The following is a 22,694-nucleotide window of genomic DNA, read 5'->3' on the forward strand; positions in this document are numbered from 1 at the left end:
GAGCAAGTTTTAAAAATTTGAAATCATTACTAGCTAGGCTCACATGCAGCAAACTCCAGTGTAATATTAATATCATGATCTTTTTGAAGAGCTACTGTTCATTATATGTAACTTTTAAAACCCCACATTTATTAGGTATTTAATAAAAGCTATTTTTCAGAAATTATATAATATGCACATGGTTACAGTTAGATAGTACAGACTAGCACAGAAAAAAATTATGAAATGTCGCAGTCTCCTTATCCATAACCATCCACGTGACAATCCTATTTCCCTAGAGGAAATCACTTTGTTTCATTTCCTTTTATTGTTCTTTTGTGGTTCCCACCACATCTCAGCTTATTCCTGGACATACGTTTTAATTATTTACCAATTCCCTGCTGCCATATGTGAGAATTTAGCTCTTACTACCCCTAACCGCTCCCCAACCCCTAATACAGTTATATCACTGGTCTAAGTGACATAATCAAGCCTCCATTCATTTCCTATTGCATCAACCACAAACCACAACCTCCCCAGCTGGAAGAACTGCAACAATTCCATTCTCTTTTGTTTTTGAGATTTCATACTAACATGTCTAAATGTGAGTCTTTTCTCAAGTATAGTTGCTGGTCTTTTCAATATAAAGACTTCTTTTCCAGCTATGAGAAATTCTTTTCTATTATTTCTTTAGTAACTTCCTTCCTTAAGATTCTCTGGAATTCCTTGTCTGGCGCTAGAATTCTTAGAATCAGCTGGTGTGTGTCTTAGCTTTTCTCTCATATATTCTATGTCATTTCTTCTTGTTCTATATTTTGTGAAATTAAAAAAAATTTTTTTTCTTCAAACTCTTCTAATAAATTTACATTGGCAATAATTTTTAACCTTCAAGAGCTCCTTCCTATTCTGTCTTTCCTTTTTACGTCAGGTTCATGTTTAATGGAAGTGGTATTTCCTAGAATCTTTGATCAGTACTAATTATACTACTAATGACTAAATGGGGCAATTTTTAACAGTATATTTACTATATACCTTAATTTAAAGTATTTTAACAATGTTTTCTAAGTAAATTAAATATAGCACTAGAGAAAGTGCGTTGCTCAGTTGTGTCTGACTCTTTGTGACTCCCACAGATTGTAGCCCGTCAGGCTCCTCTGTCCATAGAATTCTCCAGGCAAGAATACTGGAGTGGGTTGCCATTTCCTTCTCTAGGGGATCTTCCTGACTCAGAGATATAGCACAAGAGTGTATCCTAAAAAATGATTTAAAAATTTATATGGTGTTTGCTTAATGGTCAAACATTTCCAAGTCCCAGAAACGAAAAGAACAAACAAAAGACACTTTTGTTTGCGAGACAGTCCTGAGGAGGAATCTTAAGAGCATGGAGTGCAAACCCCAGACCTTTTCTTCTTCAGCACAAACAATATACCATTATATCATAATGTGGCAGTAGTAAAAATTGTTGGGAATGCAAATAAAATCTTTTGGAAAGACAATAGTGGCACTCAACACATCATTTAAACAGAAAGAAGAGAAAAATGTGTTCAAGAAAACAAAGGAGTCAGAAGAAAATTCCCAGATAAGTAAAAATTAAGATAATTTACATGGAGATAGCTCTGCATATTAGTAAGTCTTTGTCTCAAACAATTAACTTACTTTCGAAGTTCAGCATTCTGTTTTTCCAAGCTCATTTTCATTTCTAGGAGATGATTATTCTCTTGCTTTAACTGCTTTTCTGACATTTTTAGTGTGTTAACTTGCTGTGTTTGCATCTTCAAGTCATTTTGTGTAAGGCAGCGCTTCTGAGTTTCCTGTTCTATTTTTAATGTCAAGTTTCTAACCTAAAAAATAGTGTTATTGGTATGCAAGCAAATTATTTTGATTTTTTCATCAGTGAAGCTGGCAGTAAATATAATGACATAAAACAGATTTCTTCTCCTTAAACAGTTAATTCATTTCACAGTATTTTTTGGATTTTCCATAATAATATATTTTTTAAATAAAATATAGTCTTCAAAGAAACTGTAATTATGATTCATTTAGTATATCACCCAAATCTGGTACAATTAAAAAATTACAGAATATTATTTTATAAGAAAAAAATTTTAATTGTAAAACCATCATTGAACCTCTACAAATAAACCTAGTTTATTATTAATTAATTAAATAGTTCATTATACAGTAAGCTGCACACTTACATCCTCATTTAGCACATCTTTCTGTTTGAGGAGTTCATTTATTTTCTGCTGTGACTGTTTGAGGTCACAGTCTAATATAGAGCATCTTTTCTCAGCCTCCAGCAACAAGTTCTCTACTTTCTGTTTTAAAGTTCTTTCCTCCGAGAGCTTTTTCTCCATTTCTATTGCCACAAAAATAGACATAATCATGAACCAAACAAAAAAAGCATATCAAATACATGACACAGTGCTAATAAAAATTGCAATAAATGATGCTGCCTCAAAAATTTTCTTAATTTCCAGTTTTTTTCATTACTCCTCTTAACACAATTGAAATATCAACAATTTCATGCTTAAAAATTAACTGTTATATTTGCAGGGTGTAAAAATCTACCACACTCTGCAATATTATATTCATTTTAATGAAAGCAAAATAATTCTGCCTTTATCACTTACTGCAAAGTTATATTAAGTAAAATTTAAACATTATGAATTTTCAGTTTTTAATGAACTAGCTTCAAAAGTGTGGAAAAATGAAACATTTTTCATATACTACTAAAAACAGCTAGCATTTCTAGGCACTTTTCATGTATCAATGCACCTGTTTTTCACAACCAAATACAGGAACTGTCCCTTTACAGGAAACTAGGCATAAAAGGCTAAGTAACTAGACAAGATCACAGAGCTAGTAATTCATTGGTAAGTCATACTCTTACACAAAGGAAGCAATGACATGCAGTAGAAAGACCAAAGGTTTTATACCATATTTGAGTACCATCTACAAAATTTAAGTTGTGTGCAATCATGCAAAATATGAAAGTCATCTGTTATGTTAGAGTTGTAAAAAGAAATCTGAAAAAAGACAGTTGTTACTATGCTAAATTGGTTCATTTTCAACAGTTCTGAGAACAACTTATAAACAAATGTACTCATTTAAAAAACTAATCACTGGAATGTGGGTCTAGAGAACAGAAAGAGGCATAAGTGAACTCACTGAGATGAGGAAAACATAGATTCTCTATCTTGTCTTGGGTGGTGATTACACGTGTGTTACAAATGTGAAAAATGTTTGCATTTATAGCACCTAAATTATAATCTCAAAAGAAATTCAACTCTTGTCTTGTCCCACTTTCTTCTTATTAGGTATTTCTAAATATAGCACTCATTTCATCTTTTATCATCTAAAATCAATGTCTTAAACTAAACTGCTTTTGACCAAAAAAACCCTCCAATTTTAACTACACTCACTAATTAAAAGGCTATTTTTTTGCTAAGTTATTAATAAATCTTATGGTTTAATATGAAATAAAATTTCTGTTTAAAAGTTTTACAAAGCTTTGACAAGAATACTTTATTGATTTCTTTTGGAACTTCAAATCCATCATATATAAACAGTCAGTTTGGAAAACAAGATATAACCTAAAAGACAATTCCAAGATAACAGGCTTGGTTTGTGGAAAAGTCAACTTTGTTATCTTACCCTACACTCGTTAGCTTTGTGTGGCTCTGACCAAACATAGCTAGTATCTTCATCATGCCAGATTTCAAAATATTCAGTCAACTTATATAAACTTTAGGAAAGAATTTTGTAACATGAGCTGATGAAATGTCAAACTAATTATAAAAAGAGGATATCCCCCAAATCTGAACAGATATATCTAGAACTACACACTCTATATGCCTGCCACTATTGATACCACTGAAATATTCATTTCTCTCTGATCTAAAAATGTGGTTGAGCAATTTTGCGTTTGAGCCTCACTATCCTAGAAATGGTCATGGCCTTAAAGGAAAAAAAAAAATGTATATATATATATATATATACATACACACACACACACACACACACATAAATATATATATGTAAAGCTTTCCTAACAGTTTTTTAAAATATTTTCCAAAATCAGAATTGAATACAGAATCAAGTCTGTAAAATATTGCTGAAAATCCTCTTATGAAAATGCGTACCTTTCATGGCTTCTGATTTAGCTTCTTCAATGGATTCATAAATCTTGTTTTTATCTGCAAGCCGTGCTTTTGTAGCCTTATGTTCAGTTTCTTCTTGTTCTAAACTTTGCTGTATAACTTTTAGTTGGTATGTCATATCTATTTCCATGTTGTTCTTTTCCTATTAAAGATTTAAACAGCAGCCATCAACAAAACAGACTGGCTCACAATTTCAAAAATTTCTTTACAGGCTTACTAACAATGTTTAACATGTTCCCTCCAATCTTCAGACTTCCTGTAAAAGTACCCTATGTGCTGTTCCACCTGTTTGCTTCCCAATGTACTTATCTCCACTACTGTTTCGAGATCTTCACTGTGATTACTTGAGCTCAATAAAGTGATGAATGATACCTCAATTATCAAGTCATTTTTCATTTGAACTCACTGTTGCCCTTGAAACTATTTCCTTGATATACTTGACTTCACTTGGCTCTCTCCACCCTTCTCTCATCTTTTCTGCTGTGTGTGAAGTTTTCTCCCAGCCACCTCTTAAATATTGGGTGTTCTCTGTAGGTAGCATTCTTTAGCCATAATGCTTCTCCTCTTTCTGCATTATCTCTCAAACTTTTAAAACATATTTAACATTTTCCTTCGCTAGATCTGGTGGGGGGGTGGGAATAAAACTCAGGATCCTTTACTAGTCATCTTTATTTTCCACATGGAAAACATGTTTTAAGTTGAGAACCATTAACAGAAGTTAATTTTCTATATATCCTCAAAAGATTTTCTAATTCTTTGTTTCCTATAGTTTATATCATAAATACAGATTTTTTTTTCAATAATGAAAATAATTTTTTTCAAACTACACAATCTATCAACAGAGTAGTTTATTCTGCTTTGAAAACCACAGGTCTAAGCAATCTCCTTCAGATGGGTTCTTTCATTTGCATAGTTTGCACTACTTCAATATCAATGATGATCAAATATTTCTAGCTGCTACTACCGTAGCTTACTTCTCTGTAGACATCCTAATTTGGTTGTCTCACCAGCACCTCAAGACTAAAATGGATTTATCATTGTCTCTTCTATTTCTCCTTTATTCTTTATTAATTAAAGGCACCACTATAGGTTTTTGTCACAAACTAGGAACTGAAAACTCATTCTTAAGTACTATTCACATGCTACATTTAATCAGTCAATCACTAAGTGTTCCCAAATACTCCTCCTTCAAATATTTCAGATTCATTCCTATTTTCCAACCTTTCAACTACTGAATTAGTTAAGTCTCCATTTTCTGAGTTACTTTATCTGAAAAGCCTCTGATTAATCTACCTACCTATTAATCTTCCTCAAACCTAGTTTTCACATGGTACATAATAATATGTCTTAAATGAATCACTAATAAAATCACCCAACTTAAAAGCCCTTCAGTGGTTAGTCCATTTCTTAGATCAACTAAGTTTCTTAATAGAGGATTCAACATCTTGCATGGTCAATTTTAGACTGATGTCTGTTTTTGTAAAATTTCATTAGATCATAGCCATGCCCGTTCCCTTTACTGAAGTAGAGACCATATCACCTGCAAAATTTAAAATATTCACTGTCTATCCTTTAAAAGATTAAAATTTCTTGACCTTTACTCTTTACTCTAGAAATACTGAATAGTTTATACTTAAATAAACTATGACCTTTTATCTTCTATCCTCTGTGCCTTCACTCATGATGTCCTCCCCAGCTCATAATGCACCTTTACTTTGTCAGCCAATGCTGCCCTGTCAGATTAGGGATTCATTCTGTGTACCCAAGATACCCTGCCCATACCTCTATCATTCTACTTCAGTCAGTTCAGTTCAGTCGCTCAGTTGTGTCCGACTCTGCAACCCCATGAATCGCAGCACGCCTGGACTCCCTGTCCATCACCAACTCCCGGAGTTCACTCAAACTCAGGTCCATCAAGTCGGTGATGCCATCCAGCCATCTCATCCTCTGTCGTCCCCTTCTCCTCCTGCCCCAATCCCTCCCAGAATCAGAGTCTTTTCCAATGAGTCAACTCTTCGCATGAGGTGGCCAAAGTACTGGAGTTTCAGCTTTAACATCAGTCCTTCCAATGAACACCTAGGACTGATCTCCTTTAGAATGGACTGGTTGGATCTCCGTGCAGTCCACCACACTGTATTAGAATTATCTGTGTACTTTACTTTTACTTTAGAAATTACCTACTAGATGTGAGGTTGTTAAGGGCAAGAACTGCATCCTGATATTTTTACCACATACAATACACTAAATCCTTAAATGAATGAAAACAAAATATTATCTACACAGAGCCTAGAAATTATGCCCGCTCATAGCACTTTTTGGTAAACTTCTACATGAAAAGTCATGATAATTTTACACCATTTTGAAGATATAATGTACATAAAAATCTGAGTTTTCCTGGGATGTCTAGGGAGAAGCATCCTCAGAACACATCCTAGGAGAGTCCTCCCTTCATAAGCAACTGACATGCTAAGGGCTGCTTGTATGGTGTTATGGTAAGCCTTAAAGTATATATCGTCAACGCACATAACAATATAAGAAAGTACATGAGTGCTGGAAATACCTCAGTTACTAATTTTCCTTATTTTAGAATAAGTTTTTCAACTCGAAACTCGACATCTATCTTCTTACACAAATATAAAACTTAACATGTTTTACCTTTTCCAAATCAGTAAATCTCTCCTGTAGTTGTCTCTTCTCCAGCTCTACTTTTGCTAATAAGATTTTACCATTCTTTACATCTTCTTCTAGGCCAGATATTCTACCTAAAATGGCAACATTTTAAAAAACAATAAATTCATATGCAATACAAATTAAATTTAGAGTAAAAAATTCAGAATTCACCTCATACCTTAAAACTGTTATTTATGAGCAGAAATTTTATAATTGTTGATACAATGCTTCAGAGTTAATTCAACTGGAATCCAATCTACTGCTTTCAGAAGTGGCTTGTTACTTAAAATACTTCATACTATTTGAAAGTAAATCCTTCATTCATAAAATTTTATAACAGTGTATTTCTAACACCCTAACTTTATAGAACAGAGTAATATATCCATACACTTACTACTCCAGCACATTATCCACCATCTAAGGTTATCTCCGAATTGAACTTAAGTGCAATCTCCACTTTAATACCTTGTAAATCATTAATAATCTCTGATCCATGGGTTCGGTCCCTCCTTTCAGATTCTAGAACTGACTGAAGATTGATAAATTCCTTTTCAAGTTTTAACTTGGCAGTCTCCAGCAGGCAATTTTTGTCTTGTAGATCTCTATTGTTAGATTCCAGCTGCTGAATCTGTTTTGAACTTTCTGCCTGTGTTTTCCTTAACCGGGCTGCAGTATCAGATTCTGTTCGCAGCAAAGCATTGGTTTCATCCAGCTGTTATTCCATTCAAAACCAAACAAAAAACAAACAAATCAACACAGCTATATATGATGAAAATACTTCAATTTATTACTCCATTGCAAACTATTTAAAATAAGAAAAACCCTAAAAATATATTTTTAATGATTTCCCTTTTGTAACATTACCAATTAAAACAAATGCTAACAGTCATAAATAAAATTCAAAATCCTTATTATAAATAAATTGGGATCAACCTACTTGTCTCTGGAGTTGATTCACTTTCTCAGTGGATATCTGAGAGTTCTGATTTCTTTTTTTCAAATCTTCAAGCTGATCTTTTAAACTGTTAACTATGATAAAAAGCATTTAAGTAGTAAGCTTCAACACAACACACACATACAAACTTTTTTTCTTAGTAAGTATTTAGTATTCTATACTACAAACCATCATTCTCCAAATTTCGCTTCTTGTCTGCTTCATGATCAGCTTTCCGCTGATATTCTGCATTTTTGTGCTGAAGAAGTGCTTTTTCTCTTTCTAATTGTCTTAATGTTGATTCCACATTTTTCCTTAAGGTAATCTGAAATAATGCTTGAAGTTATTATCAAAGGAAAGTATGTGTAAAAATCAAATGAAAATAAAAAATACTTCAGTTACATAAAACAGAAGAGACCTTTAAAAAAGCTAATAACTAAGAAAAGCCATTTTGTTAAAATTACAAATGGTTTCCATATTTTTAAAATAGCATATTATTCTTAAATAATCAAGAACATGAGTATTTTGTTTACTATTGTAAGCCAAAATTTCTGTAACATTTCATCACCCTTGAACCACCTTTACTTAATATAAACTACAGGTCTGAATAATAAAAAAAAACTGTCAATTTCTATTTTTAAGCCATATCATTAATATGACCGAAATTATTTTTCCTTGAAATATCTACACATACTAAATTAATTCATTTGCAAAAACATAACAAAATGAAGCCTATTATCATGGTTTACTCTATAATCTCAGTCCTCATCAATGCTACAACATATATTTTACTATATAACAAGATTTGTATTAATATGGTACTGAGTGAACTCTATAATAAAGTCAAGCATCAAAATTTTTTACGAACAAAAATGTAAATAAAAGCATAGAGAAACTTTACCTCTTCTTCTAACTCCTTTGCCACTTTCTCTAAGCGAGTATTAACAGACCTGAAGAATTTCAAAGGCAACAGTACATAAAATAATTCTTACAATAAAGACATTTGCCATAAATTGTAAAATAATCATAGAATTACTTTGTAGCTCTTTTTAGTAAAATGTTTAAATTTACATTTTAAAATATAACATTTAATTATTCACAGAACATACTTGCACTTCTGTTCTAGTTCCTCTTTGGCCTGAATCTCAGTGCTAAGGTGTTCTTCTAATGTGTACAGTTTTTTCTGAATCTGTCAGAAAATAAAAAACGATAAAGTGTGATCACATTTAAAAGGCGAGAGGCTTAAAGAAAACAATGATAATTTTCTTCTCCTTTCTTTCGACTTTAATATAGGTACAGCATGTGTACCTTCTTAATGATTTTTATTGACAGAAAAAATCCTCCATCTCTTGCTTTATATCACAGCACATATGTATACATGAACACACTATGTAAACATAAGAATGAGAAGCTCCAATCTTGGCAGAATTCTTCTATGATAGCAAGTTACTTATTATCAATAAACTAAAAAAAAATTGATATCCTCCACTGTTCTTCTGTAGATTATTTATATGAAAATATTGTTATCATTTGTGCTAATAAGATAAAGATAAAAGGTCTACGTCTGAAACAAATATTTGGAATATTTGACTGAATATGCTCAAAAATATATTACTTTTCTTAGAAATAAGAATAAAATTTCTTTCAGTTTTCCCGAAGAAAGCATGCAGATAGCCAACAGATCTAAGAAAATATGTTTAATATCATTAATTATTACGGAAATGAATGAAAATCACAATGAAGTATCACCTTACACCTGTTAGAATGGCTATCATCAAAAAGACAAAAATATCAAATACTGGAGAGCATGTAGAGAAAAGGGAACCTTCATGCACTGTTGATGGGAATGAAAACTAGTGTAGACAGAATTACCATATAATCCAGCTATTCCACTTATGGGTTTTTATCTGAAGAATATAAAAACACTAATTCAAAAAGATATATGCACCTAAGATATAGAAACAACCTAAGTATCCACTGGAAGATAAATGGATGAATAAGACGTGATATATATATACAGACTAGGAACCACTCAGCCATTAAAAAAAAAAGGGAAAAAAGTGAAATCTAGCTATTTGCAACATGGATGAACCTTGAGGGATGAACCTAGAATGCAAGTCAGAAAGTGAAAGACAAAAATCATATGGTATCACTCATATGGAAACAAACCAAAAAAAGGGAAAAAATAAACAAAACAAAAAACAAACTCCTAAGACAGAACAGACTGGTCATTACCAGAGGAAAAGGAGGCTGGGGTATATGAAATGAGTGAATGGGGTCAAGTGTATGGTGATGGTTGATTATTACACTCTTAATGATCACTTTGCAATGAGCACAGAAGTAAAATCATAATGTTGCATACTTGAAACTTATATACTGTTACATATCAATTTCAAAATGTTACATATCAGTATCAAAAGGTAAAGGCAAAGCAGAAAAGGAAAGATATATCCATCTGAATGGAGATTTGCAAAGAATAGCAAGGAGAGACAAGAAAGCCTTCCTAAGTGATCAATGCAAAGAAATAGGAAAACAACAGAATGGGAAAGACTAGAGATCTCTTCAAGAAAATTAGAGATTCCAAGGGAACATTTCATGCAAAGATGGGCACAATAAAGGACAGAAACGTTATGGACCTAACAGAAGCAGAAGATATTAAGAAGAGGTGGCAAGAATACTCAGAAGAACTGTACAAAAAAGATCTTCATGACCCAGATAACCATGACGGTGTGATCACTCACCTAGAGCCAGACAGACGTCCTGGAATGCAAAGTCAAGTGGGCCTTAGGAAGCATCACTACAAACAAAGCTAGTGGAGATGATGGAATTCCAGTTAGGCTATTTCAAATCCTAAAAGATGATGCTGTGAAAGCGCTGCACTCAATATGCCAGCAAATTTGGGAAATTCAGCAGTGGCCACAGGACTAGAAAGGATCAGTTTTCATTCCAATCCCAAAGAAAGGCAGTGCCAAAGAATGCTCAAACTACCACACAATTGCACTCATCTCACACGCTAGCAAAGTAATGCTCAAAATTCTCCAAGCCAGGCTTGAACAGTACGTGAACCATGAACTTCCAGATGTTCAAGCTGGATTTAAAAAAGGCAGAGGAACCAGAGATCAAATTGCCAACATCCATTGGATCATCGAAAAAGCAAGAGAGTTCCAGGAAAATATCTACTTCTGCTTTATTGACTATGCCAAAGCCTTTGACTGTGTGGATCACACAGTCAGTTTGTTTGTAGGAAAGTCTTAAAGAGATGGAATACCAGACCACCTGACCTGCTCCTGAGAAATCTGTATGCAGGTCAAGAAGCAACAGTTAGAACTGGACTTGGAACAACGGACTGGTTCCAAATAGGGAAAGGAGTATGTCAAGGCTGTATATTGTCACCCTGCTTATTTTACTTATATACAGAGTACACCATGTGAAATGCTGGGCTGGATGAAGCACAAGCTGGAATCAAGATTTCCAGGAGAAATATCATTAACCTCAGATATGCAGATGATATCACCCTAATGGCAAAGTGAAAAGGAACTAAACAGCCTCTCGATGAAAGTGAAAGAGAAGAGTGAAAAAACTGGCTTAAACTCAACATTCAAAAAACTAAGATCATGGCATCCAGTCCCATCACTTCATGGCAAATATTGGGGAAACAGTGACAGACTTAATTTTCTTGGGCTCCAAAATCACTGCAGATGGTGACTGCAGCCATGAAATTAAAAGACGCTTGCTCCTTGGAAGAAAAGCTGTGACTACCCTAGATAGCATATTAAAAGCAGAGACATTACTTTGCCAACAAAGGTCCATCTAGTCAAAGCTATGGTTTTTCCAGTAGTCATGTATGGATGTGAGAGTTGGACTATAAAGAAAGCCGAGTGCCGAAGAATTGATGCTTTTGAACTGTAGTGTTGGAGAAGACTCTTGAGAGTCCCTTGGACTGCAAGGAGATCCAACCAGTCAATCCTAAAGGAGATAGTCCTGGGTGTTCATTGGAAGGACTGATGCTGAAGCTGTAGCTCCAAACCTTTGGCCACCTGATGCGAAGAGTTGACTCACTGGAAAAGAGCCTGATGTTGGGAAGATTGAAGGCAGGAGGAAAAGGGGATGACAGAGGATGAGATGGTTGGATTGCATCACCAACTTGATGGACATGAGTTTGAGCAAGCTCCGGGAGTTGGTATTGGACAGGGAAGCCTGGTGTGCTGCAGTTCATGGGGTCGCAAAGAGTCGGACACGACTGTGCGACTGAACTGATCGATTTTACCTCGAAAAAAGGCGTGCACACACACACACACACACACAAAACCTCTTTATAATTTCCTATACTGTGCCAGGCACAATACTGTGAAAAGTTTATCATCAACAACTCTTTTGGATTAATGATGGCTAATTAATTACAAGTCATCTTGCTGCTGCTAAGTTGCTTCAGTCGTGTCTGACTCTGTGCGACCCCATAGACGGCAGCCCACCAGGCTGCCCCATCCTTGGGATTCTCCAGGCAAGAACACTGGAGTGGGTTGCCATTTCCTTCTCCAACAAGTCATCTTGCCATTCTTTAAATCTTCTTATAGGCCAAATTTACCAGTCTTTAAAAAAACTACAATTATAGAAAGTACTAAAGAATCTATTTTGGGAGCATTACTGCCTTTCTAAAGGATTTAACTTTTTGAGTTCCTTTTGTATTTTAGGTACAATGGCATGCACTTTACATTTACTGTGTCATTAATCCTAACAAAAGCCATAAAAAGATGGGTAGTAGTGCATTTATTCGATGAAGAAACAGAAATCCAAAAAAGGTGAACAACTGAGCCAAGATAGCACAGCTAATAAGTGGCAGTGCCCTCAAAGACCTATTAGATTTCCATGGACAATGTTTTTTCCACTATTTTTTCTAGTGATTAGGTTCTCCATGATTTCTTAAATATTTCATGTATCTTAAGAAAAACTGTATATTTCCCTAGTAAGGAAATATAGGCCAATGAACTCGTCAAGTTAGCAGCTTTTGGCTGCTACTACATTGGTATAACTCGATCACATGCTGATTAGTTTTCACATGTTAATCAAAAGTTCTTGCTGCTAGTTACATATCCTTAATAAACAAAACCAAGAAAAGTACATAATACATATTTTAAACAACAGATCCATAGGAGCAATAATGAAAAGAATACTTGGCAGAAAAAAAGGTTGGGAACTTCTCTCTTGGGTAGGTGTAGTACTCCAAATACTAGATGGAATATGGTTATATCAAAACATCGCTAGAGTGATGAGATTTTTCCTGTTTTTCAACATATTTGACATCAACATACCTCTTGACTCTCCTATTTAAAACAAAACAAAACAACAACAAAAAATTAAAATGCTTGCTATGCTTTGCAAAATTCCTAAAACACAAACTGTATCAAAATTACTCAATTTTTTAGTTTTTTTTTTAAGTTTTTATAAGTTGAAGAGAAAAATATTTAGCATCCTCATTTATGTGTCTACATGATTTAGCTTTGTATGGAGGTCATAAAATACTGTAACATCTTGATAAAATTATCCTTTATATCAATTCATTGCTAAATACTCAAAATTTAAATCCATCTGCTATTTCTGTATTCTTATAGCTTACTATCTATACTCATATATAGTGCTAAGATCATAAAATTTTCTAATTGGTAGGAAATACAGCTGTTTATAAACATATTCTATCACTTTTGTAATGAAACTAAGCCTAAAGTCATGTAACTCATCTTTTTACTAGCCACTGGATCTCATACCATAATACTCGGCAAATAAATGAATCACTTCAGTGTTATACTGAACTGGATTGCAACAAGGAAGGCCATCTAAAAGTAACATCAAGTGAACTTTTAAAATACATGGATATTACTAAAGTATTTGAACATGTGATTAAAATAGAGTAGTAAAAATTTATACATACTTCATTCTTCCTTGATTGAATTGAGTCATTTTCTTTACAAGATGGAGAGTCACTTAGTAGCCTAGAAGGAAAGGCAGGAAGTTCTTTTGCATGCCATTTTAACTCATTTTCTGATATCAAGTTATCCTCAGAATTAAATTCTCCTTCTTTTCACTTTCAACATATTTTAAGTTAAGTACTATTTCCCCCTCTTGACATTTATACCATTTTCAATAATTTAAAATGGTATTTCTTGCTTCTCACTCTTAAGCCAATGTTCTAGTCTTTAACATAGTTGAGACTGGAGTCACTAAACAGAACCATATTTTTCCTCCTCTTCACCTCATTTTGAGTTCCTATTTTATTCTTCTTTTCTAGAAATATTCTGAAAGAAGACGTCTCTGCTCTTTTTCAAATACAACATCTCTGATCTCCTGGTCTTAATACATAAATCATCACTTCTACTTAACTGTCAGTTTCTCTCTTAACTGGGTCGTTCCTTGCTGTTTATGAACATGCCTGGATTTCTCCTGCACTGATGTCTTCACTTTTGTCAGTATTGCAGCAGTTTTCAGAACCTTATCTTTAACAGGATAAACAACTCATCTTGGTTTGCACTGATTTTCCTAATTTTAACATGACAGTCCCATAGCACATCCTTGGAAACCTCTCGGTCCTGGGCAAACCATAACAGTTGATCGCCCCAACCATTACAAACATGGAAGTATCAAAAACTTTTCAAATGTCTTTAACACTTCATTTAACTACTTAACAGTTTTCAGCAGCTTTTTACTTCCTGTCAAAGTAAAAAGTCCCTTAGCACAATACACAACAATCATCTGTTCCATTATGCTTCCCTCACACTCTAACTCCAGTCTATTTTCTAAGCTTATACCCAATACTCACTCCAGTTGAGCAATATTTATTGAATGATCTTATGCCAGGCTCTGCACTAGATGAAGGTATTACAGGCAAGAAAATAACAGTTCCAATAAATTCTCCAAATGGTTATAATACAGTGATATATACCATGTTTGAAACCTACTGGACTATATTGCTCTGCTCCCAGTGTATGCTTAAATTTCAAAGTTGTGCTTCCACAATCACCTCCCCACCACATTCACCTAACCTCCCTACATCTCAGCTACTCAATACCCTTTTTTATCTTTAGACTTGGTTAAAATGCTATCTCTTTCTTGAGGTCTTACCTGACTTCCCCCTACACTAGCTCCAAAGAGATGTGACTTTTATTTTTCTTCTGAAATTAGAAGAATTATGATTCTCAGATCTTCTTGGTACCTTTCTTAAGGCTCATATCACATTCTACCCTTCATTATGACTATATAATTCTCCTATGTCCCTTAATAGTTGACAGACTCCCTCAAAAGCAGGTGTTTGGTCTTCAAACACACAACACTGCCTTACATTCATTTTTAAATGAATATTATATATAATATTCTTTGAAAAAAATCTCAATTTGAAACAAATTAACACTTTATCTTCTATAATTCAGAGTCCTGAAGTAAGACAACTCTTTACAGCTAGATGTTGAAAACAATAAAAATATAACAAATCACATACAAATTTTCTCTGTAGTAGGTAAATCCTATAAAAGGTAGCTGATTTCCCACAAAAGCCTTGGGAATTGGGAAGGTTTCTACATCTCCTTTATCATCTTCAATGTCATCAAAATTGCTGCTGTCTATGTCACTGCTGAGTTCAGGTACCACAGGAGCTGCAGCTATTAAAAGAAAAGAAACATTGTTTAATAATAATATATATGATTTAAAAAGACAGAAACCACCCCTGTTATGTTTTATATTAGTTATTATAGATTATTAATGTTATATTGATATTAGCACACTATATAAATATTAATACATTATATATTGATATTTGATTAGCAAACAATACTATATTGTCATGATTTACTATAGAAAATTTCAATGACAGATTTACTATTTTATCACTTCGAAGAACTGAAATTCTGTGTTTTATTCTGTGTTTTATCATTATATTAGATTGGTTTTAAACATAGATGAATTAATCTATGCAAGGCAGTATGGTATTACTCTAGGTATTAAACTTCCAAACAGCAATAACTTGCATATACATTCTTTAGTTTTCAGAAATTTTCTACTACATCTTTAAGTAGAAATATTTCTTACTCTTAAAATGAATTAATGTAAATATACATGCAGTTTAAATGAACTACTATGCTTACCCTGGTATTCACCAGAGTACTCTCCATAAGTAACTAATTATTGATTTATTAATTCAAACATATGAATTAAAGAATTATATTTCCCCAATTCTGAAAATTATTGAGATCCATAAAACTTAGCTTGGCAAATTAAGAAACCTATAATGTTTATCATAAAAGCAATGGGAAATAAAGACATACTAGTTTGCTAAGATACTGATTTAAGATTTAGTTACACAGATTCAAAATGAATTGAAATACAACCTCTTAACTTAAAAATTACTATTAAGAGTATCAGACACGCTTTTTAAATCAGAAGAGGATTCAACTTATGAGATTTAAAATGTGATGAAATGGAAATATTTAAATTTATTGACTTACTCTCTCTTATGTTATCCCAATTCCACTGATCATTCTTAAAGAAAGGATGTTGTTTGATTTCTTCTACCCCGTTTCTTCCAAGGCGTACCTCCCTAAATAATGCAGTTAAACATTCTATTATAAAGAGTAAGATTATAAAAATACAAAAATACTCATCTCAATGAGGATCAGAAATGAGTTTAAAAAAATTGAAAAGCTTCAGCTTAAATACTCCTCAAAAATAAGCAATCTAATTTTACAGCATGTGATCTCTCTAAATAATGAATATCATGGAAAAGAAATTATGTTTCTACTTGCACTTTGCATCAAATGAAAGTACAGGAGGCTTTCAATTAAAAAAGTCACTGGCATGTGCCAAAATCATATGACCAATTTTAGGGCATAAAATGAATGGAGATCTAACTTCTGGCACAGAAGAATTTTTTTAAAACCTCTATAATAAAAATGTTATTTAAAAAAATCCTCCCCTCTTCTTAAAAAGAACTCACATATTGTGCTTAAAGCTATCCATATTCACTCTGGATAGATCTACATCTATATTAAATGTAAGTTAAATATAAATATGTATTGCATTTATATTAAAACTGTCAATCTGAATACAAGAAAAATGTTGCTAATAATTTCATTCTTTGACTTTGAGTCTTCAGTGAAGACTATGTGGAAATAATAAGCAATTATGCCCCTGGAGCTATGTTTAACATAAACAAGAAAACCTGTAAAGTTTATAGAAGGAAGTGCCCCTAGCCACACTAATGGCATTAAATTCTTCTCAAACTATCTTTTCTCCACCTACAATCATTCTTTAGATTGCAACCACCACTGACCATAAATCACTAAGGCTAGTCTTTCATGAACACATGCTATATATCCTGTTTTATATTTTACCTTTCAGCACAAATTATAATCATTCCTATCAACTCCACCTGGTCCTCAAAGCAAACATTATATAAAATTTATTTTGAGTTTATCACCATGAATTGTTCATTAATTATGTAATTAACAAAGCTTTATTTTACAAAGGATTGATAAATAAATGAAAAAGATTAAAACAATGAGGAAAAATATAATTTTCTGCTTTGTATGGAAAAATAAACAATTCATAGTACTTAGTTTGACAAAAATGAGGGAAACAATTCTTAATAATGGAAATAAACCCCATGTGACATTTCTGGGGGTCAAATTTGCAACTCAAGTAGGTCAATTTTAGAATGTATAGCCCAGAAATCCATCTTTAAGAGTTTATCCCACAAAAAGTATTAAAAGAGAAATGTATGAGAATGGTCACTATAGTACTGCTTGTAACAGCAACTGGCAAACAAACAGTAAGGCGTGCTCAGGAAGATAGCATCACAGAGCAAGAAATGTCCTCAGTTATCACCTAAATCTGATCCCATCATATTTAGAATGAGTAAAATTATTTCCCCAGAAAGTAAAATAATTTCCCTAAAATCATAAAGCTAATGAGTTCAGTCTGGTCCAAAGTGAAAGCACCCACGTGTACGCACTGGCCCTTTGACAGGATGACTCATATCACAAACATAAAGTTGGGAAACCAGAAAAGAATAGACAGGGCAAGGGAGACACTTCAAGGAGCTTTCCAGGCTTCTCTTTTTTAAGGCAGGTTTTCACAATAATGTTCATCTATTTTAAGAAATATAGAGAAAAAAAAGAAATATAGAATTTTCAGGATGGGCTTGCTCATATTCAAATGCAAATTAAAAGGGGCTGGGAAGGAGGCACTGCAAAGTCAAACACAGTTTTTAAGATTATTAACTTTTGAGTATTTATCTGCACAAAATGTTCTTCTCTCAAAAGTTGTACAGTCAAGAGCAATATGGCTCAATCATTTTAAAGGATAAAATGTGAAAAATACAGAAGTTTTCTTTTCTCTCAGATGCATTATTTTACCAAGTTTTCTTTTTAGATATGAGAGTTAAGATCAGAGTTGGATTACCATCAGGATGCACATACAAAATGACAATAGTAACCGAATTCCAGGCTAAGCAGTAGGAAAAGGCTAAACCAGAATTCAATGCGAGTTGGATAAAAAGATTGATTTTATATGTGTATATATAAGAGCTCAGTAAGCTTTCACTTCTACAAAGCTATAAGGATTCTCTACAAAGAAATCTCTATAAAGAAATTTAATGTATATTACCTATCTGTTAAGAAGGCACAGATGAGATTCTTCGCATGTTTAGAAATTTCTGCATCTTCAGGGAAACATAGTGAGTTTTTATGATCCATAATTTTGCTATATGTTCCTACAAGTGAATCTGCATAAAATGGAGTATCCCCTAAAGTACCAAGAAAGAAGACACAGAGTGTAACAGAGAATGCAAATTAAACATTTTTTACCTAATATTTAAATACGTTAAGTTTAGATTTATCACATGCATGTAAGAAGGAAATGTCTATGGGACAGGAATCTCAGTCAAAACAAACATGCACACACCAAGAATATATTTAAATTTTAACCATATCAATAAGCCAATAATTTTTAAGATCAAAATAAAATCAATACTAATTATACAATGTGTTGGGTAATACATAATGAGAAAAAAATTAATGTACTGGATAACTTAAAAGATTACTAAGTGCAATCAGATCAGTTAGAGCCTTTTAATGCTTCAGCTAAAGCAAACCTTTTGTTATACAATACAGTAGTCACCAACCATAAGTGGCACTTTAAATTAATTAAAATGAAATAAAATAAAAAATTCATTTCCCTAGTCACATTAGCCGTATTTCAAAAGCCCAACATGGCAGGTCCCCACCATACTAAACAGTGTAGACATAAGCCACTTTCATCACAACAGCCTGGACAATGCAGCTCTAAGAGTCAGATCAGCCTCATTATTTTACATACAAGGAAGCCAGGCCCGGAGAGATGACATGTGATTTGCCTACGAGGACACACAGCTAGAGCTGAAAATGGCAGAATCAGTCTCCAAATACAGTGTTCCTGCCAATTGATGACTGTGATAAAGAGGCACTGAAACAAGTGTAAAGACTTTCAAAAAAGTTCACAGCATCATTTTGGCCAGTACTTAAAGTCTAAGAGTTAAAGGCCCTGCCAGTGTGCTTCAAATCACCTTAGTACAAACCAGACTTCCCCAAATCAGTCAAAAAGAAGTCCTCAGATAGTTTTTGTTTTCCAAGGGTAGTAGAGGAGAGTTTTGAATTCAAGATTTTTCTAGTGTGATTCTTAACTGCAGTAGACTCTTTGAAGTGAAGTCTAGTGCCAACCAACCTGATGAGTGAGCACACAGTATGCTCACAACACGGCAAATCAGTGCCATTCAAACTCATTCAGCTCTCAGAGCTGAAAACGGTAGCAGGTGTATAAATGGTCTCTTCAAATAACCCAGGTGACTTCCTCCAAAGTATATTATTTTTTAAAACTCTGGGAGAGTCTAGGCAAATGATGGAATATATTCCACTTTCAAAATACTACAAGACACACCTAATAAACTATCAGACAGGGCCTAGACATGGGGAGAACAGACAGACACCTAAGAGAATACAGTGTGTACAAAGAGACCCAGAACAATTTGCAATGACAAAGGCCCAGAACAAAGCAAGTCACAGTAGGACATGAGACTTAGCACAGTAAGGTCAACACTACACATACACATATGGTCATTAAGAGAAGGCATTTTAACTACAAAAAGTTCTAGGACCAAGGGTTACCTAATTTTGTACTGAGATTTTTTTTTTTAAGCAATAGCCACATTCAATCATTATACAGATTTTACAGATTTCCACTACCAATTTCTTTCAGAGTCACAGAAAAGAAATTCTCCAAGTTCTAACATTAATTCACTCTAAATTCTTATGATGTTATTTGCCTTAACACATTTGCCTCATAAAGTAGATTTTGCTACATCTCCCCTGGGCTGCCCTCATAGCTCAGTTGGTAAAGAATCCGCCTGCAATGCAGGAGACACTGGTTTGATTCCTGGGTCGCCAAGATCTGCTGGAGAAGGGACAGGCTACCCACTCCAGTATTCTTGGGTTTCCCTTGTGGTTCAGCTGGTAAAGAATCCGCCTGCAATGTGGGAGACCTGGGTTTGATCCCTGAGTTGGGAAGATCCCCTGGGGAAGGGAAAGGGTACCCATTCCAGTATTCTGGCTTGGAGAATTCCATGGACTGTATAGTCCATGGAGTCTCAAAGAGTTGAATACGGCTGAGCCACTTTCACTTTCACCCCTTACCCTAAAGCCACTGGTTTCCTTGGCCAGAAGACATTTTTGTGACTCTAGTACTCAGGAAGAAGAAATCTTAAAAATGAAATCTATGGTGTAAAGAAAAGTTCTGAAATACGTGAGCATTTCAAATTTTGATGTGGCCAAAGTAAAAGAAATTATTTAACTTGTCTCTGAGTTTTCTGAGATTGAAACACTATTATAGAATATATTTATCTTGATAGTCAAATGGTCAATAACCATATTTGACTGGAATTACAAACCAAATATATATACAAGTAGCAAATATAAGAAACATAGTTTACAAAAACTAATTATATAATTACATAAACTGAATTATTTTCAGTTCCTTATTTACAACAAAATACTACTGATTAAGAAAATCTTAGAATGAAGGCCCACTGCAGCTGTAAATTTGCTTGTTCTAGTATTTTCTTAATCAAAAAGGTCTATGGAAAGAATATTTCCTAGCAGTAAACTTTCAATTCCTTTCATATTCTACTCAATTATTGTACCAGCATGAGGTTTCATTCTAATTTTCTAATCAACAATCTGTCACATTAGATGCTATCAATTCAAAGGTTTAAAGAAATTCTACTTTCTCCTTAGAACACAAGCAATTAAATTTTTTTATAGTCTCACATTCTTGACTTAGAACTAAAGTGTTGTGAGATAGGTTTTAAAAAACAATCCCAGTTTACTTACCCACCAGCATTTCAAAAAGGAAAACACCCACGGACCACCAATCACATTCTCGCCCATAGTAACCATCACCCCCTTGTGATTTCAGGACCTCAGGTGATATATAATCGGGTGTTCCAACTGCTGTATCACAATGCACCATGCCTGTCTAGGTAAAGTGCAGAGAAAGGAAAAAAGATGTATATAAAATGTGAGTAAACACACACACATATAAGCAAAACTAATCCATTTATTATTATTAATACAGTGACTACCCACTGCTACCAACAGACCTTCACTGCTGACATGGTTTTGGGAGGACAGAGGATAGACGCATTATGAAATACATAAAAATGTCTGGATTATGGGAGATGAGTGATAATTTTCCAGCTCTAAAATATTAGAGGCTTCATCAATGAAAGAAGGAAAAGGTGGTTAACTTCATGGGAATTCCATGCAAATCAACATCTTCTCTTTCTTACATTATTAAGGAGTTAACAAGAGAAGTACAAAATGTGGTCTTAATGCACCTGACCTGGGGAAAAGAAAAGAATTATGAAAGGAAGCTTTAATATTTCCAAAGAAACTGCAGTGATTAAAACTGCAAAGGCCCCAGCTTTGGAGGCTGGATAAAGAAATGGTTCCTATTATACCAAGAAAAAAATGGAAGAAATAGACCAACTGTTTAAATCAAAAGATCTTAATTGTTTGAAAGCTATACCTCCAAGCTGCATGTTTAGAAATGTGGAGCTGTGGCATCAAGGTATTTGGCAAAATTATAAAAACACTCTTTTCTATGTTTAGTTTCCGTGGGTAATAAGATAATCCCTATCTGATGTCTTTCTGACAAGAACCACTGTAGATAACACCTATGTGTGTGTTTATTTTATAGCATGTATGTGTGTGTGTGTGTGTCTGTCTGTCTGTATATGCTGCAAGATTAAATCACAACAGTATATAGTAGCGTGGTGCTGTTTACTTCCAGCTATGTATAAACATGTAAAAACTTCACAGATTAAGTTAAATGCCCTTCATTTTCTCTATCTACCTAATTAAAAAAGTGTCTCACCTACATTCCTATATAAATATAAACTATATAAACTAGCAAACTACTAAGTACTATGACCACCTTGGAAAAAAGAAGTTCAGTGTATTTTATAAACATGACTTACATAAATGTTTTTATTTAAATGCAATAAAACATTATATATGGGAAATTAACTTCAAAAGCAATCTTTTCATTCCTCAAAAATCAGCAAAAATAACTCAATGACTTTATTTTCCCAAGTATACAGCAAACAGAGGTCATTTGAGTTGAATATAAATAAAATAAAAAATTTGGAAATAATTGAGCAAATTATGATGGCAATACTCTGCATGGGTTACTATTTAGGATAAAAAATGAAGACGACAGTGCCTGACTACAAAAAGCAGGACACAAAATTAATTTTTACCATTAACTACCTTATATTTGACTTCTACTGAAGGAAAAATTCATAAAGACTTACTAAATAAAATCTCTTCATTTCACATGTATCCATGTTAGTTAGACTTCCAAAAAATGAATCT

General features: G+C 33.6%; 1 protein-coding gene across 6 annotated transcripts in view; it reads right to left on the reverse strand.

The window, feature by feature from the left end:
- Positions 1 to 22,694, reverse strand: part of ROCK2 (Rho-associated, coiled-coil containing protein kinase 2) — a 133,134-nt gene that overhangs the window by 32,534 nt on the left and 77,906 nt on the right. For all 6 annotated transcript variants that reach the window (XM_010852073.1, XM_010852070.1, XM_010852072.1 and 3 more), the window contains 15 exons: positions 21,150 to 21,294; positions 18,394 to 18,532; positions 16,236 to 16,327; positions 15,233 to 15,392; positions 13,673 to 13,733; positions 13,056 to 13,067; positions 8,856 to 8,935; positions 8,648 to 8,696; positions 7,936 to 8,071; positions 7,750 to 7,841; positions 7,278 to 7,524; positions 6,798 to 6,904; positions 4,125 to 4,284; positions 2,178 to 2,338; positions 1,636 to 1,820 (listed from right to left, as the gene is read on the reverse strand). In XM_010852073.1, coding sequence (XP_010850375.1) covers positions 1,636 to 1,820; positions 2,178 to 2,338; positions 4,125 to 4,284; positions 6,798 to 6,904; positions 7,278 to 7,524; positions 7,750 to 7,841; positions 7,936 to 8,071; positions 8,648 to 8,696; positions 8,856 to 8,935; positions 13,056 to 13,067; positions 13,673 to 13,733; positions 15,233 to 15,392; positions 16,236 to 16,327; positions 18,394 to 18,532; positions 21,150 to 21,294 — 1,826 coding nt within the window. The remainder of the gene's footprint in view (positions 1 to 1,635; positions 1,821 to 2,177; positions 2,339 to 4,124; positions 4,285 to 6,797; positions 6,905 to 7,277; positions 7,525 to 7,749; positions 7,842 to 7,935; positions 8,072 to 8,647; positions 8,697 to 8,855; positions 8,936 to 13,055; positions 13,068 to 13,672; positions 13,734 to 15,232; positions 15,393 to 16,235; positions 16,328 to 18,393; positions 18,533 to 21,149; positions 21,295 to 22,694) is intronic.

The sequence above is a fragment of the Bison bison genome, unplaced genomic scaffold, assembly GCF_000754665.1.
Source record: "Bison bison bison isolate TAMUID 2011002044 unplaced genomic scaffold, Bison_UMD1.0 scf7180017864307, whole genome shotgun sequence".
NCBI classification, from domain to species: Eukaryota; Metazoa; Chordata; class Mammalia; order Artiodactyla; family Bovidae; genus Bison; species Bison bison.